The 11,921-nt window shown below is 31.5% G+C and overlaps 1 protein-coding gene and 1 pseudogene across 1 annotated transcript; both read right to left on the bottom strand.

Moving 5' to 3' along the window:
* Positions 1–992: 992 nt before the first annotated feature.
* On the bottom strand, positions 993–6,082 carry LOC114193383 (Tetratricopeptide repeat (TPR)-like superfamily protein). The gene is made up of 5 exons (XM_028083149.2): positions 5,796–6,082; positions 3,304–3,442; positions 3,067–3,098; positions 2,251–2,337; positions 993–1,489 (listed from the first exon to the last, which is right to left on the bottom strand). The coding sequence occupies exons 1-5, from the start codon at positions 5,982–5,984 to the stop codon at positions 1,355–1,357; spliced, it is 582 nt and encodes a 193-aa protein (XP_027938950.1). The 5' UTR covers positions 5,985–6,082; the 3' UTR covers positions 993–1,354.
* A 2,854-nt stretch (positions 6,083–8,936) lies between these two features.
* LOC146884138 (wall-associated receptor kinase 4-like) lies at positions 8,937–10,017 on the bottom strand (annotated as a pseudogene).
* Between the last annotated feature and the right edge of the window lie 1,904 nt (positions 10,018–11,921).

Here is an 11,921-nt window from a genome sequence, read left to right as displayed (position 1 = left end):
TGGAGTGATTTATTGATCATATATTGAGTTAATCTAAAGCCAATAACTATTAGGACTTTTAATTACAGAAGTGTTACTTGGTGATCCTGTAGCTTGGCTCTGACCTGTGTGTTATGAATAATAGTTTGTTGATGATACTTTTTAGAGGGGAAAATAGTGAATTTGTAAATTTAATGTAAATTGGACCAACACGTGCAAAGTAAACCTTCACTTTATTTCCTATTATTTTAATTTAATTATTCGCTTTTAAAATTGATATGAAAGAAAAGAAAAAAATATTTTAAGTCTCTAATTGTTGAACCAAGACTACAATCAACTAAACAAAAACAACTTTTTCCACCCGTACAACACACCACAAGAGGGGAGTCTTTTTATCATTCACCATTTGTTGACAAGACACTTTCAATGCGAAAATTAACACCAAGATTTGTTCTTATCTCATTCTCTTCTCTCTCTATATTCCTTTCCAAAGTGGATAAATTAGGGCAAACAATTAATTTTTTAGTTCATTGGTTTGAATTATAAACTATTGGTAGCCTACTAATAGGAGAGCATCCCCTCATTAAACTCCATTCTAATAATTATAGTTTATTACATATTAAAATTCAATTATTATTCAATCTAAATATGAAGAATATTGTCTTGAACCTTATCTTCCACTTCTATTATCTAGAGTTTCATCGAGATATTGGAGTACTTCGATAAATAAATTCTAACTCAGTAAATTTAAATTTTTTTAAAACTAGTTCCTTTTTCATTACGAGACAATGTAGTATTTTATCTTAAATATAATTAAAAAATGTATTTATGAGATATAAAAACCTAATGTTAGACTCAAAAATCACCTTAATTGTAGGTCAATAGAAAAAGTTGTTTTTGATATAAAACTGTTAAACAAGAAAGTATATCTTCTATTTTACACTTCTGTTTATACAACAACTCCATTTTCCGAATTTAGTTACATAATACAAAAATAATGAAGGTTAGAAACCTTAGAATAAGTGACTTAAATTGAAAACAATTCGATTAAATTTATACATAAACAGTACACATTAGGTTGAGTCTAGATATGTTCAATATTTTGACTGCATTGGTTGTTTTTCCCTTTTTTTTCCAGTGGCGGCTCTAAATTTGGGAATGATTGAATTTCAACCATTTTGAAAATATTATACGAAACAACCATCTTTACACTATCACATTAACATAACCATTGCGCCACCTTTTACCACCTAATGAACTTTTTTTGAGTATTGAGCTACTGAAAAGTACACAGACTGAAATTTGCTATATCTACAGCAACTAGCATAACCAAATATTACGTTGAATCATAACTTTTGCCCTTGCTTATATACCTTCACTGGTTTTCATCCTTTTCACCCACCACATAGCGATTTTGAGTGGCACTCAAACCAGATGAATGAAGTTGCTTTCTCTTCTTTACAAGATGTAAAGAGGTTTTCCTATCTTCTTTAGCTTCCTCGTAATCAGGCTGCACAATCATAAACTTTGTTCAGTATCCATCTAAAACTGGAGAAAATATGAATATCCGTGGTGATTCAGCTTAAGCTTCAGAAGAGACCATGCATATATACCAGGAACCTAAATTTCCACAAAAGACCTCAAACCCAAAAGTAAATGACAATTCTCATTTAGTTCTGCTAATTAAAATATTGAAGTTGTGATCGATCACTGAGTAGTTTCTCCACATACTACTGCTCCAAAATGTGTTTTAGTGAAGATGTGATTTGTAAACTTATTTACCACTTTATTTAACCAGTATATTTGAATGCCAATTATAGGAAGTCAATCATCTGGTTCTTGAATTTATAAATATAAATCCAAGGTCAATACTGGATTATCTAACCCAAGTACCAAGCAAGCTAGATCGGATTCAGTAACCTTTTTTCAAGAAAAGTCACGTAACTTTAGTTAACTGGTTTGTTTTATATTTGTTTTTAGGAAAATTGAAGTTGACTATTCAACACATAGAGTTACATGACTTTTCTCGGGAAAAAGACTGAATCCGTCCTCCAAGCAAGCACCATGAAGACACTATAAAAAAAGATTAAGAACTGAATATTATTGTGATAATGAGTGCAAGAAGTACACATGTATGCACGTACATAGGGAGACTATTCTAATATTTATTGATTATAACTTTTTTGCTGTGAAAAGGAAACTAAATTACCTTGAAATAAATTCATACAAATAAAAAAGGAAAGAAAATCATGTGCTTCAACAATTACTAACCTTGAGAGCTAAAGCTCGGTCAAAGCTTTCAATAGCATTATCTGGCTCACCAAAATTCAGTTGTGTTCTGCCAAGTGTGACCCATGCCTGGAAGGATCAAAATTGAATTGCATGATTCAACTATGAAACTGAAATGTACTAGCTTTGCTCTAGTAGGCATTATCACGGTGATTCAAAATCAAACTTTGGCATATTTTCTAGTTAAGACCATAAGTCCTACAAATACAACCAGCAAAAAGTTTGATATAAAATGTAACATAGTGATCATGTACCAAATCATAACACAGACATAGAGCATAGAAAGCCAAAAAGTTAGAACATTTTATCTCATAATCAAGAAAAATCTAACATGGTTCTAGATCATACACTTACATTTTCAATGCTGATTCCTTTACAGTACCGATCACACTCATCACTTAAGCATATACATTACAAGAACAAATGTGAATCAGGTGACAGTGAAACTCAATTTCAAATATATCTTCATACTACTAGTTTTTTTGGATTCAATAAAAAAAAAAGACAAACAGCATATAATTGCCTCAGATTTCAACCCATAATTGGAGATCAAAATGAGGAAGACCAATTATATGCATGAGATAGATCACATACACACAGGTCAAAGTTTTTCTGAGTTTAAGAATTTTCTGAGAGAATCTTTCAAATTCCACACATCCATTGTCAAACAATAATTATATACTTATTTAGGCACAAAACTACCTGAAACTAAATAATGTACATAAATATCATTAGTAGGAAGGAATATTGTAAAAGTCACAATGTGTAATGGTTAATTCAAATAAAATAGTATCATACCTCAGCCCATGATGGGTCCAATTCAGTCGCTCCTGTCAAGTAGAGGGCACATAGATTAACAAATTTCAAGCACTAAACAACTAACAGTTTAACAATCAGCAGAAGAAAAGCTTCACATAAATAGTCTACTTCTTTGCAGAATTAAATATATAATAAATTGGAATAAATTGTAATTTAAATTTTCATTAGATTAGATTCAATACACAAGATTAAACAAAATCAAGTTCCCAGACGCACGAGTTGCAGCCTTTAGAGCATTCCAAGTGTCTCCAATTTCCAGTAAAACTTGGGCTTTTTGTTCATGCAAAATTGGAACATCAGGTGCCAACACAAGAGCAGCTTCCCATTTACTTAGTGCTTTCTGGTACTTCCCATCCTGCAAGAACAAGATGTTATTAACTACAAAACAAGGCACTGACAAAGACATAAAACATCACAAGGAGACACCAAGTTTTAAAAATTGTTGGACAAGAACATGGCATATATACCCATAGATAATTGAAATCTAAGAAAAAAGAACGGACACATGACTAGAGAATTAGGACAAGGATCAAAACTGTCGGAGGAGATCTGGGAATCCTGGATGAGAGAAGGAGCCCAAGGCAAAGGCTAACAAATTCATAATTGAGAGATTTTGTGTCCTGATACTCTAAGAGAAAGAGAATAATGATGGGGAGATTATTAGTGTGACGACCATTTCTCTTCATTCTTCATGGAATATTTAGTTGTTCCCTGCCTTGTCCTTACATTACATCACTGTAATCGATTACTAGTCCTCCTACTTCATACATTTGGTGTTGGTTATTGATAGATCGAAGAAGCAATAACCACACGTTTTTTTCACTTTTAGCTTGATTACAGTTTCAAGATTAAAATAAGTAGATATATATCATACGTTTCAAATTGGAATGTAGCCCGTGACAGATGAAATTGAGACATAACAAAAGCACATGTCTTATTTATCGTTTTTACTATTAACAATCTCTTGAAAGCATAAAGTGACCAAATTCTATATAAGTTGTAAAGCAAGTCATTAATTGTGGAACCAAAATAATCTTGCTGTTGTCTAGATGAACCGATAAAATGCTACTCCCAACTGTAAGTAAATGTCTAAGAGATTGCCACCATAGCTGTGTCCATATAGCTGAAATGCAAGTGACTTACAAATAGAATACTCATCAACAATACTTCGACTGATAATTGTGATCGTAATTTACTTTAAACAAAACTTTTTTCCAGGTAGAGTAGCTTAATCTGGAAAAAGCTTGAAAAAAAAAATTCAATAATCAAATTGGTATCTAGAGCTAACTTATAGAAGCAAAATCTCAGACTCAAACAGATGAAGGTCTTGTTTGGATTATCTTCTGAACAAGCAATTATACGAACACAGAGTCAAATGAATTAAGCTTCTCTAATACGCTAAAATCAACTTATACAGTTCAACTTTTATAGAAGTTCTCTTAATAAACTTTTTCAAAGACTTATTTTTACTTACGCATTAGTTAATTTTAACTTATGGAAAAGTTTAGTTCATATTACTTAGTGATTTGATTCGGTTATAAGTTCTCGTTGAACAAGATTATTCAGACAAGATCTAACAACGTTTCCAAGTATACTTGCATAAATTGGAAAAAAGCTAGGACATACATTAAGTTTGACATGAAATGGGAAGGAATTTCAAGATATGTAAGGGAGAGTGAAGGCAAGATTTTCATACTCTAATTCTCTGATTCCTGATTGCGATAAAATCATTTAAAGTCTTCCAAAATAGCCACCCACAGTTAATTTTTTTAACAGAGTCCTTATATATTTCATTTTTTTTATAGGCCACTGAATTCCAACCATCATTAACATTAAGGATCAATATGATAGCTCAGATGGAGACAAAGCATGGAGACTAAGAGTTTGTTGATAGCTTTATGATGGTATACTAACCGAGGAGCGACCAGTAAAAAGGTTGGGATTGTTTTGAACACAAATTCAAAATGCTTGTCTCCAATATAAGATAATTTTTACATTCTCTCAATTCGTGTTTATAAAACTGTGTTGCACGATTCTATTTGTTAAATAGAGTGCTGTAGTTTATCAAAGCCATCAATATGCTCATATCGATTAACAAAAGTTAACAAAGTTTTAACCGTTCCTACCTGGAGAGGACTTAAGTAATGGTTAAAATCCTCTAGTCTACACAAACTTATTACGCACAAGGGAAAAGAACTTTTACAATTACAAGGTAATACAAATTTACAATCACCTATCACGCATCACAAACTATTACGTATGTAAATTTATTAACTGTTATAATATCTACGTTATATTAAATGTGATTTTTGATTGGTTTTCACTTGAAAGTATAAAGGTGTTTAAAATCCAATGTACTGGGAAAAACCCACAAGAAAAGTGCTTAATGTATAGTGTAGTTAAACTCTTAAGAAAAATACTAGTATGAAACTTTCAGCCTTAACATTCACGTTCAGAAAAGCAAATCAGAGTGGGAAAAACATCAATTTTCTATATAAATCATAAATTCAGCGACCCTTGTCTCATTAAATTGATAAAAGTTCAGAAAAACGATTCAATTTTAGTCATATTTTCCCACCCCAAGTTCTTGTACGCAGCTTTCACAATTCTAATTTATCTTAGTCCACCTTTCGCTTTTACAAAATAAATAATAAATAAACAACTGAACCTAAGACATCAACATGGGTATGTGTAATAAAGAAACATACCATAGCGAGCTTGTCTCCTTGAGCTTGGAATTCATCCGCCAATTGTGCAGCACGAGATTGGTCGGGATCGGGAACACGCGCGCCATCTTGTGAATGGGGTTGGTCGTTATGCTCGAAGGGAAGGTCAGTGAAGTGAGACAACGTGGGTAAACAACGTTTCTTCTTGTTGTTCTTCCAAGTCACTTTCATTTCCACGGCCAGTTCCTTCTTCAACGTTTCTGTATCGAAAGAACATGGTTTCTTCTCTCTATCACATTCTCGTAACTTCACTTTTTCCTTCTGTGTTCTTCTTCACGGGCCTCTGGGTTTGTTAATAGAGAATTTCTTTCTGCACCACATAAATTTCTCCTACACCTTCCAAAATTTTGACATACCTATTTTACCCTCTATGGTTTGTATATTTTTAAAGCTATCAAAACTACATTTTTGTATTTCATTTCCACAGCGCTGCTTTGAAAAATCTAAGCATTATCAGGATACTGTTGAAGATAAAAGTTTTTGGATAAGGTATCTGATTTGGTGAGCATTAGATGTTTTCTTTGAAGATGGGAGCAAAAGTAAATTTATTATTGATTTTTAAATTATTTCTAAACGGTAATTTAGAAGTTTTTCATATTAAACAATTCAAAATAAAAAATTTAGTTACAATTTATATAATTTGAAAGTAAAAAAGATGGTGTTGGATTGTGTCGTCCATAAGTAAATACATGAAGTATATTTATCATTCAAAATATGCATAAAATTTATATTTTGAATTACACAATTTATAATGAAATTTTATATTTCAGTTGACCAATATTGAAGGTAAAATTACATTTTGGGTTACTGAAAATTTTATGTTTTATATTGATTATTTGGAAAGAAGGTAAATTCTTATTTTAGGTCATGTAATGTAGAATACAATTTTTACCTTTTAGATCGATAAATCTAAAATGTAAAATTTTATTTCAGATTTTGTAGTCCATAAATATAATTTTGTTTGGCATAAATGATTATGTGCTTGAAAGTTATTACGGTGATTATGTTTGACAACAAAATGGCTGATAAGGCTTGGAATAAAAAATCAAATAACAGTAATATGTTGATTGGTATGGATAAATTGAGAGTCAACAACAAATGAAATAGAGAAATAGTGAAGCCTTCACAACAAACAAGGTAAGTAAAATATGTTATTATTTGTGTCAAAAATTTGACAAGTGACATATATTTTGATATTGTAATGTATTTTTGTAGGTATTGAGCGAGATAATATACTTAAATGGATTTGTAGGATAAAATTTAAGTTTGAGTTATTTATTGTCATATGAAGATATATACAAAAAATGTGGACAATAAGAAAGGAAGACATATTTATTGTTAGGACGTAAAACAAAGCAGAAAACACATGTGTTACAAGAAGGACTTATAAGTCATTGTAACTAGAACAAGAAAATGTGATTATTCTTTTAAACTACATGGTAAATTAGTGTGTAATAGAGGTGTGTGGATTGTGAAATTTCTATGTAGAAATCATATTCATGAGCTGGTGGATGCATTAGTATAAGTCATTCATATATTGACAAATTAAAACTTAGTGAACAATTTTAAAATATTGACATGATTAAGAGTTTAGTGAAACTCATAAACATTTTACTAACTTTAATATGATTCAAAAATAAAAATGAATGTGTTTTTTCGTTTCATTTTAACCTAGTAAGAATGTGTGTTCAACATTTTAAAATTGTTTGCTTTAGTGGGTAATAATTAAGATATAAACATACAAGATAATTCCTTAGGAAATGCAACAAGTAATAGGTGTGTTTATATGCATGTCTTATGCTTACTACATATGCATACAAATATTTAAAACTGTGTTTAATTTAATGGGTGGAAGTTGCTCCTTAAAAGTTTGCAGAAATTTAAATTTTAACTTGAATCTCAAGATACATTTAAATGAAGTTTGTATTTGACTCAAATCTTTTGACAATAAATGATAAAAATATTCTTTGTATCATATTTAAGTTTCATCAATATTCTTTAAACTCATGCTAGTTTAAAGTCTTTAATTATACTTGTTGTTTGGTCACTGTTATTCACTTAAAACATAATGAAAAAGTACATGGTGATGTATCACTTATTAAACGAAACATACAAGATTTACTATATTTAACCACTCAATTTAAATAATTCGAGAGTGATGTCTTCCCTCAAGTCTTTTTCATTGTTTTTTTTTCTTTAGTAAATGAAATTAGTATATATTTTTTCTGAAACTTTTAACATTCTTAGTCAATTTCACATGAATAAGAATGTTAAAAGAAAGTGTAGAATGTTAGTGGATTATGTAAAGACACGGGAGGTCGTCTTGGATGAATGGGTATGATGCTTGTGCAAGTAGTGTGCAAGAAAGTGTAATTGGAAAGCAAAGTTCTTCATTTTAAGAAGATATTGATCTATCTTCATTCTCCTTTGCGAGTGTTGTGAAATTATAACTTTAGGTGGATTGTCCTTGATTTTGTGATTGTGCTTACTAGGTTTTGGACTTCACCCCAAAGTTCTGTAGAGGTTTCACAATTCAACAATTGTGTTGCAATGTCGATGGCCATTATATTTCTTAACCACCTTAGGGGAGCATAGTTTCGTGCAATCTAATCTTCATAGTCAGGATTGTCTCTTTGAGTTTTGTCACTTGCAGTGACAAACTATTTTGTACATTCTTCTGTTCCTAGTACATAGCCATCACGTTTGCAACCTTTAATCAATGGAAGAACTAATGAGTTCCATAAGAGATAGTTATATCTATCCAGCCTAACATAGATAGTTGTGGATAGGTCATTTTTTTTTTATTTGTGTTGGTTGCGGAAAACATGATTGGATCGAGAGCCTTCAAGTTTTAAAGCTTTGACACCAAGAAAGAGAAAAGAATAGAAATTTGACTTGATTATTCATATGATAGATTAGATTGTGTGCTTATATACACACATTGCAATATAATTGTAATCATATAATAACGCTAGCATTACAATGAACAATATAAAGACAAAATTGATCATGATAGTTGCACATTACAAAACCAAGTCATGGCATAATATTATGGATATTGATTTTAATTAGAAGAATCACAACTTTCTATAACTGAAATACATGTTGTGCCTTTTACGTTGATCATCTTCCATTACCAAAGTCAATTAATTCATGTTCTCTCAAGCTATCATATTCAGTATTTTGTTGGTCGCTACTATCACCATGTTCATAAGAACTTTGTGTCTCATGAAGTAAGTATTGACTCTCCTCAAAGTTTTTGCTTGTAGTGATCCAAGGGCGTTTCTTCATAAGCTTTATTCCTTTAGTTCCATTGTCACTTCCTTCATGCTAGGCCTTTCTTCCCTTGTAAGTCTTAGGCATCTAGCAACAAGAATAGCAACCTTCATAATCTCTTGATAGTTTTCTTCATCCAAAAGACCAACCTGAAGAATATTAAACAAACGATCCTCTTTCAAGCTACATAGAAAGTGAACTGCAAGACTTTGTTTCTCTTTTGCCTTGTTAAAAGAGAACGGTTTCTCCCCTATAAGCAGTTCTACAAGCACTACCCCAAAACTATAAACATCACTCTTTTTTATCAACTAGCTTGATTGCATGTACTCTGGGTCTAAATACCCCAAGATCCCTTGTACAATTGTAGCTATCTCAGTTTATTATTTGGAACCAATCTTAAAGCTCCAAAGTTAGAGACTTTGGCAGTGTAATTATCATTTAAGAGTATGTTAGCAGTCTTCACATCTCTGTGGATGATGTGTATAGAAGCTTCTGAGTGTAGATATGACAAAGCTGCAACTACTTTTATAGCTATCCTTAGGCGTGTTTTCCATGAAACATTGACTCCATGACCTTGGTTATGTAAATAATAAAAAAGGGTGCCATTATTAACAAATTCATAGACCAATAAAGGAACTTTTGTCTCTAGACAACATCCTAAGAGTTTGACCACATTCCTATGGTTAATCTGTGACAGTATAATGACCTCATTGATGAATTGTTCCACGTGGCTCTGATCCACTATTTTGGACTTTTTGATTGCTACAACTTTGTTGTTTAAGAGAACTCCTTTGAAAATTGTACCATAACCTCCTTTACCTATGATTAAGCTCTCATCGAAACTGTTTGTGGCTTTCTTGTGTTGCTCTAAATTGAATATTGTAGTGGTCTTAGACGAGTCTATTCTTGTGGAGAGTTGCTCTCTCATAATGATGTATCTGTTCTATTGAAAAGACTTTTGCTTTAAACATAATAATTAATCATATAGCTGCACTTATTACCAAAAAACAATCACACAATAGAGTGATAAAATTTTAATAACCCATTGTTTTTTATAAAAAAAAATACATATCTTTTAAAAAGTAAAACATTTACTTGAATAACATAATAGTATTTTAAGTTAAAAAATTTTAAAAATTAAATTATTAATATATTCTCTGTGAAAAGAGTATTTTTTTTCTTAAACGATTTCATAATAACACTCCCTTTTCATATAACCACGCAACTTATTTTATTAATTTTGTGTTGAATAACATTTTTTAATATTAAAATATTGAATGGAAGTATAAATTAAATTATTCAATAAAAAAAATTAATGAAATAGGTTATATGAGAGTTAAATTAAAAAAATAAAATAGATTTTTAAAATATCACATGCCTTCTAACTAAAAACATTGGTGGCTTAAGGGAAGAAAAACTAGGGATGACAATTCGGGGAGGACAAGGCAAGTTGGCCCGTAGGTCTGCAGAAAAAATGTGGGATAGATTGGGATGTTGAACTCGCTGGCCTGCATAGGCCCGCAATCGCATGGGCTAAAGTTTACTTAATAGGTTGTGAGTGTTAGTTTTGAAATGGTTGAAATGCCAAGAAGGGGGGGGGGGGTTTGAATTGGCTAGTTAAAAATTTAGGCTATCTTTGAAATCTAAAAGCCACCTTTAATTGAATCAATTAGATCACCAAGTTAGGATGCAAAAGCTACTGGACTGTATACTTTCAATCGGTCAAAAATAGAGTTAATCGACTGATTTTACTAAACATATTCTATTCTGGTATAATCAACCGATTGAAACAGAAAAATAGTCGATTGAAATACTGAGAAAAATGTAGAAATGCAGATTCGAGTTTTAAACCAGGAACAGTGCACAAGAATGATCAAGACAGGTTCTAAATGATTATGCAAATATGCTCACTGCTGCAGATGTCATGAAAATATGCAAGAACAAGAAAAAGATGATTAAAACACATGTTCTTTAAACTTTAAATGAATATGCAAGAGAGAAAGGTTAGAGAAGAGATGACTTCAAGATAGTTCAAAAGGGCTTCATTAAATCTTCATTAAATCTTCAAGAAGCATACCACCTTGGCTTCACATGTCAACATTATCCCCCTAATTTGATGAAGCCAACCTCTATCTTCTTCTATCTATCTTCTTCTATCTTCCATTGCATATTGCTTCCATTGGTTAGGTACCATTAAGTTGATGAAGTGACATCTAATCTTGAAACTTGTAAATCTGAAAAACATTTACAGTAGCAATACACACAAGCTAGCAAGCATACAAATATGCACATGCTCCCCCTATCAATAATATGGGTTTAAGTTCATATTTGATTATTGATTCCAATTTTAATGCTTCTACTTAGTTCAATGATCAATTTTCCATTTTGCAATTTTTCTCCCCCTTTGGATTCGTCAAACAGAACAAATGCATAAAAAGCACAAACATTGCATATCATTTCATTAATAATAGAACACAATACAACCAACAGAAACTAAAAACAGAGAATAAAACCATAAAGCTGATACAATCAGCCGATTGGAAATAAAAACAACCAACTGAAACTGACAGAGCTCAAACTGAAAAATCACAAACACATGAATGCAATGAATGATCCTAAAAGCCAACACACTCAGTCATCCTAAGGATCATTTTTGGTCTGGAAAGAGGTCAACATGCCATGGATATCATGGATTTGGCTATCCAATGCATTGAATCTCTTATTGCAATAGTTGTGATGTGCATGTTGGGACACATTAAGCTCATGCAGCTGGTTCAACACCATCCTCTCAAAATGTGAGTACACAGGGCCTCTATCCTTTGGAGGGTTGTA

Source organism: Vigna unguiculata, chromosome 8 (assembly GCF_037176805.1).
Source record: "Vigna unguiculata cultivar grain cowpea cultivar isolate G323 ecotype 2 chromosome 8, ASM3717680v1, whole genome shotgun sequence".
NCBI lineage: Eukaryota > Viridiplantae > Streptophyta > Magnoliopsida > Fabales > Fabaceae > Vigna > Vigna unguiculata.
Note: the sequence above shows the minus strand (reverse complement) of the source record. Positions and strands in the feature narration are given on the sequence as shown.

What these genes read in the sequence shown, in the direction of transcription:
- LOC114193383 (XM_028083149.2), bottom strand. Translation starts at nt 5,984, where the DNA reads ATGAAAGTGACTTGGAAGAACAACAAGAAGAAACGTTGTTTACCCACG. An exon ending in TGCTCTAAAGGCTGCAACTC is followed by an intron (nt 3,099 to 3,303) that starts GTGCGTCTGGGA and finishes TCTACTTGACAG; the next exon opens with GAGCGACTGAATTGGACCCA. An exon ending in TGGACCCATCATGGGCTGAG is followed by an intron (nt 2,338 to 3,066) that starts GTATGATACTAT and finishes TGATCCTTCCAG; the next exon opens with GCATGGGTCACACTTGGCAG.